The 6,432-nt window shown below is 37.4% G+C and overlaps 1 protein-coding gene across 2 annotated transcripts in view; it reads right to left on the bottom strand.

The window, feature by feature from the left end:
• LOC139118381 (tyrosine 3-monooxygenase-like) overlaps positions 1–6,432 on the bottom strand; it is a 29,846-nt gene continuing 23,414 nt past the window's right edge. For both annotated transcript variants that reach the window (XM_070681687.1, XM_070681679.1), the window contains exons 9-14: positions 5,973–6,108; positions 5,612–5,681; positions 4,813–4,869; positions 3,873–3,968; positions 2,861–2,994; positions 1–2,088 (exon numbers count right to left, since the gene is read on the bottom strand). In XM_070681687.1, the coding sequence (XP_070537788.1) occupies positions 1,923–2,088; positions 2,861–2,994; positions 3,873–3,968; positions 4,813–4,869; positions 5,612–5,681; positions 5,973–6,108 (659 nt within the window). In that variant the 3' untranslated portion in view covers positions 1–1,922. The remainder of the gene's footprint in view (positions 2,089–2,860; positions 2,995–3,872; positions 3,969–4,812; positions 4,870–5,611; positions 5,682–5,972; positions 6,109–6,432) is intronic.

The raw sequence follows: 6,432 nt of genomic DNA, 5'->3' as shown, positions 1-6,432 counted from the left end.
TACATTTTGTCAAGCAGCATTTGTTTATTGCATAAATAAACCATACCATACAGACAAATTGCGATTTTTAAACAAAAATATTGCTTATTTACCTTCTATCAAGTGGAACGAAACGACTTTGTTAAATTGGATTGATAACATTTATTGCCTATATCTTTTTTCGTGGTTTGCAGCTTGAGTGATATGGTTGCTACATGCATGCGCGCATTTGACAGTGTATCTCTTTGAAAGCACGTGTTTTGAATGAGGCCTAAGAGCTGATTCCTGTTTAAACTACTGAAAGATGACAAAATCATGCTGTTCATTGAACTTGACAGCATCGGTATGTTCTGGTCTGTCAGACTTTTTCGAACAGCGCCATCATGTAAGTATCATTGTGAAGCAAGACAGTCCAGCATGAGATACATATTCGCTGGATCCTTCCAAGCAGATGAAATTTGGCAAAACTGTGTCTACATTGTAGAAAATATTTCATCACGATGAACCCAAATTTGTTTTGCTGAATAAGACCTTTTGACAGACACGTAAATCACTGAGTAACCTGTTCAAGCCCCCATGTGACCTTGTGATGGCCGCAATAAGTGCGCATGCGTGTTTATTGATGAAGCAATTGCCAAATAACTGACACCTGTTATTATGACCTCCATGAAAAGGAGGCCATCGTCAAATAAATAAATACTTTGTGAGAAGATACTTAAATAAACATTTACCAAACTGAAATTTCTTTTTTCAATGAGCAACTCCCTGATTGTACTCATCTGTACATATTTGACGATAAATACATAAATTATACGAATATTAAATGATATTTACTCTTTTCAATTTCAATTTACAACCCATGACACTTCTTAAAAATACACTCTGACTTTCAAACTTCAATACCTAAACTATGCTCGCTTTGGCTTTACATATTTATTCAAAGCCGGAACATGATTCTAACACTTTTTTCATATCAATGCGCAGATTTCCATTTTCGACTAAGCTTCGGCGTATCCTGTTCGAATAATACTTTAACAAATAGTTTTGTTAATTTTCAAGCAAGCCAATACCTTGAGCTAGCTCAACGACGGAATCTTTTTCCAAACAACTTTAAATCATGAGACATAAATACGCACATATAAACATACATCGACAAAAGTATAAAATGTTGGTCGAAAGATTTTCTTTCATTGGTTGCCGTTTTCGCCGTTTGTTTGTTTGTTTTTTTCTTTTCACGTGTGATGAACTAATCGCCATTGATTAAATTTCGTTTCATAAATTTAGGTTTTTTGCCTGACTGGATTACTCTAACCTTTTAATCTCTATCTTTCTTGCAGCCTTGAACATGCTTCATGCTACAGATCAACAGCAATTAACGTTTTCATCTAGAAATCTAAAGATCAAGCAAGTAATTATAAATTCGAAATATGGTTTATGCAATGCAAATTATTCATGACGTAAGCACGCTCTCATTGTCCTACAGTTAGTCGAACTTAATGTCAGGCGAAAGGGCGTTTCTAGTTCAGCGAGGATCATCATTTTCGCCTCCAGTCTCTGACTTCTCCGGTACATTTTTGAGTGATTAATAGTGGCCCGGAATAGTCAGGGCGTACTCAAAATTAATTAAATAAATAATAATACTTTCACTTTTGTCTTTAATTATTATATTGGCCATATCTGAAGAAGTGTTCTCGGTAATTGACGTCACTTTTGTCATTGCTTAGTATTGCGAAGATGCATGCATTATTTTCTAATTTTATGACTGTTTCGTAACTTATTGCACCGTCAGTGTACTAAATATTACACCAACTTGACAAGCTTTAAACAAAATATTATTTGTCGAAATAAGATTTTCGAATAATGCGAAATATCACTGTTTACATCTGTACACGTCCCATGACGTCATAAGTGACCTTTGAACTTTGAAGTTTGACGTCACTCTTTTACGTCAGCTTCAGTTTTGTAAGAGCTAGGCAAAGGGTGTTCATATCAGCTTTCAGGTTCTTCAGTTTCTCTTGAATCTTCTCCTTGGTGTCAAGAACTTCGATCGTCTGGTTGAGGGCGTTGTAATACACCTCGAACGGTCTTTCCAAAGTTGAGACATACTCCCTGAAGGAAGATTAACACAACGCCATTATTAAGGTAGTATGCGCCTCGAAAGTGAAAGACTTAAACTTCTGCTCAAATTTTCAGCTATTCTCTTTCCAAATCAAGAATAAAGGTCAGGGGTCACCAGGCAAAGTTTGATAGTAGAGAAATAAATTACCGAACATTTACCGTATTTTGAAATTCAAAATGGCCGCCATCCCTGTTTAACTATATAAGGGAAAATAAACCTTTCGATTGTCGATAAACCAAGAAACTGAAAATTGTTCTTACATCAAGGGCTTTAAAATTAGCCCAAAAAGCAGAGAAAGTATTTGATTTTTTGTTGCAATGCAATGCTGGGACTTAGCCCATTGCACAAATAATTACACAAATTGACATATAATGAGACGGTTCACAACCACAGATCTAGACAAAAACAAGTTTTATAAGAAAATATGCTCAATAAAAGTAATGGAAAAATTTGAGGGCCCGAATATCTGTCCCCGAGGTATATTCTACCTCACACTAGAGCTTCTCTTTCATTGTCCGACCAAATATTCACTATATGAGGGATGAATTAAAACTTCATAACGGCAAAAACACCGACGACCAGCAACGTTAACCTATGAACGTTCTATCCATCGCAAACAATGGTCGTACACACGTGAGAAAAACATTTTGCGCGGGAAAAAACTTACATCGCGTCGGACGACAAAATGTGACAGACATATTTCAACATTTCACGGCCGCCATTTTGTAAACAAAAGATTCGCGCGGTTTTGCAAAAAGTTACCTCATTTTCTGTTTTGCATCTTCGAAGCTTTCGGCAACAAAGTACACTGGCTGATAGGATTCGTCTTGATATTCTTGCACAGCTGTGGTACATGGTTCAAAGGGCCTGTGTTCGGGTTCCTCTGATAGGGCGTACTGAAAAAAGAATGGAATGAATTATGCAAATTTCCCATTTCTTACATACCAAATGTATCGTACGTTGCGGCCCCGTAGGATTCGATGTATCCTTGTTGATGACGTATCGTGGCTGATAGTCATCATTTGACTGAAGGTTTATCGGAACTATTTTCAACAATTTTACAAAATTACGCATAAATGATTGTCATATGCATGTAAACCCAAATATTTGGAGTGAAAACTATGTAGGAGAGACACGCGGTAAAAACATTATAGCCCAAACAATGGACGATGTACCCTCAAGGTAGGGGAACATTTGCCCTCTTAACGTCTGTCAAATGGTCGCCTACACTCAGGCACACCATCCATTGTTTTGGCTACATTAGGCCTATATTAGGCCTATATATACACTGTATTGTGTACATTTACGGATATGTTCTGCGTCAATAAAATTTTATTCTCATCAGGTATCCCCGAGTTTTCTCTATTTGAAATTAGGGTCAATGGCTGCGATATAACATACATCCGCCAAAACGGTGCTTTGCTTCTATGTAAATTGGCGTAAAATAATCGCAATGTATAAGCTGAAAAAAATATTTTGGGAGAGGGCATTGGACTTGGCCTATTCATCAGTGCCTTTTGGTTTCAATCGCTCATGTCTGTGACAGTACAAGGGAGCATCGGTGGCAACTTTAAAAACCGACTTGCCCCATGGCGCTTATGACTGTAGTGTGTCCCTGTACAAAATACCGAGTAAAATTATTACATAATGCATCAATTTGGAAAGTACGATGAAAACTCTGGCGTTTTTATGCTGCCAAGTCGCAATATTGTTGTCATAAAAATGCAGGCGATAAAATTTTGTCGGCCTCAATAATGTTTACATTCCTTCTTACCTGAAGTTCACCGAACGCTGATAACAACCCGGCACCGTAGGCTCGTATTTCACCATGTTGTTTGCACAGACCAAATTCAACGCTGAACCAATAAAGCTGAAAGAAGTTGGACACCAAGTGCGTCTCGCATTATTATTTATGTCTTTTATGAGTCGCCTTCTCTTCAAACACGTACTATCAATGATTCTGTCAATATGTTGTGATGGAAATACCGAATTTTGGACCGTTAAAGAAACTATCGACAAACTTTTAAAGTTGTTATTCGAAATTTCGCGGGTCATTGAACCAGACTTGTTGATGGTTATTGTTTGGATTTTTTTCATAAAATTAGAAATGATTTAATGAAAAAAGTGATATTTTGGTATATTCATCAAGGACGACAAGGATTGTAGAAATACGTGCAGACGACAATAAAACCCATTTTCAGCCTATCGAAAGATAGTGACAGAGGAGGGTGAAATCGAGGTTATTTATCAGTGAACGTCATGTAGCATCAGATACAAGAGGAGGAAAATTGATGTTGCACCTCTCTCCGATTATTTCACAACTCTGGACAGTGTTTGCGCCTACACTACGACTCATTACATAGCAGAAAATTGAAAACATGGCATTTCTGGCCGACTTAAGTTGTCAACATAGTTTTAATCTTTCTTTTAAAAGAGTAAAAGAGAATAAGGCTATCTCTTTCATCTACCTAATGAATAAGAAACAATTTGACTGACTGTAGCGTGATGTCAATACCATATGTAACAATTTATATTACACATCCATTCGAACGAACTTAGTTTTAATTTACAGTTATAGTTACTCTAAGTTCAAGAATGAAAGAACTTTTAATTAGATGATGTTGAATAATTTCTTCTAAATGGAAATTATGGCGGATTTTGTCTCTGTTTTCTCAGTTTGTGATAAAATGATTGTTATTATTTTTTACACTTACCGTTGCCAGCTTTGTTATGTCTTCATCAGACACGCCTAGGGACGCAAGCCCTATTTCCTGATTTAAAAAAGGGAAGAGAAATTATGGAATAATATCGATCTTACTCTTTGTGATTAGAAAAGAATTTACTGACAAGAACTTGCCGAAGTGTGTTGTATTCTAAGACTATTTACACAATGCATGATGGTTGTGTTGTTGTAGAGAAACGAAATGAAATAAAATGAAAAAATGAACCCTGCCGCCCTAGTAAAATGTTCATTTAACCCTTTGACTGCTGTAATTTTTCCCAACAAAATTTTAATTCAATATTTTACCAATTTTTGTTAAAAGTACTTTAAGTTTTTCATAATTTTGGTCTTAATAGATATCACATTTTATCGGCAACACTTTATAATCAAAATTTTGGCAAAAATCAGATAAAAATTGAGTGCGGCATATTTTATAAAGGTGACAAAAATAGACTTTGGCGCTCAAAGGGTTAATCATATAGGTCATAGGTTTGATTTATAAAGGTTTAATCGTCTGCGACATATAGGAAGCATTTATCGTTTTGAAGCGTTGCCTAATAGGTGAGATAGAGCCTGAGAGCGCCACAGTGCAATTTACGACAAACAGTGCATGAGCATCACTACCGTCAGCAAAACACGACACCTAACACTGTCAGCGAAAAGACAAGATAAATCTAATGTTCACAAGGCAGCCTTCTTGAAGTCTTGTTTTTGAAGAGATTTTCATGACATCACGGTAAATTTCATAGGAAAGCACATCGTTTTCAATAAATTAGCCATAAGGAACCCACCTGTGAAAACTGGGCGAAGCTCGGGTCGGCGAGCATCGGCACGTGGCCGAGAAGTTCGTGACAGCAATCGCTGGAAGTGAAAACAACATGTCTGTCAGAGTGCAATCAATAAATAGTTCCGGGCACGGCCTACATGAATAGCGCCATCGTAAACTAAAAAAGTACCAGAAGCGTAATCTCAGCTTGAGTAATATTGATCGATTTAGTTTCATATATTTCAAAGAAATACTCAGATCAATCAATTTTGATTCATTTCGCAGAGACAGGTCGAGGGGAGACGTGACCTTACGGCGATATTTGAGAAGATACGGCATAATTACGCGCAATTACTTGCAGAACCCCTTTTAAGTATTGTACTTACGGTTCCGGTGTGTGCATTGGCGCTGACGAGTGACGTATATATTGTGTACACTGGAAAACACGAAACGCTAGGCTAGCGAGGAAGTCCCTCGCCGACAGCAAACCCGCAACAGGTCGCAGTTGGAAGCCCGTCCGTTCTGCAGATAAGAAAAACGAAACAGGTTGGGTGGTTATTAGTTATAAAACCAACTGAGAATTTCAGAATACACACGACAAAGGCACAAGCTACTAATGTAGAAGAGACGAACAGATTGGACGCGGAGCAGACACAGAAAACAGGAATATGAGTGTGAGCAAGTACGTTTTGGGCGATTGCATAGATAAATAGACATGCAAGCAAACCGACAGACAGACAGACTGACAGCCCGGGGTTTCGAGAGCTATCTAGGCTAATGTTGTAAATAGCTGAAAAGATGGGACATATATGAGATGAGCCGGGACTTGCTGGGTTTGTAAATTAG

This window comes from Ptychodera flava, chromosome 2 (genome assembly GCF_041260155.1).
Source record: "Ptychodera flava strain L36383 chromosome 2, AS_Pfla_20210202, whole genome shotgun sequence".
NCBI classification, from domain to species: domain Eukaryota; kingdom Metazoa; phylum Hemichordata; class Enteropneusta; family Ptychoderidae; genus Ptychodera; species Ptychodera flava.
This window is presented reverse-complemented; position numbering and strand designations above follow the sequence as displayed.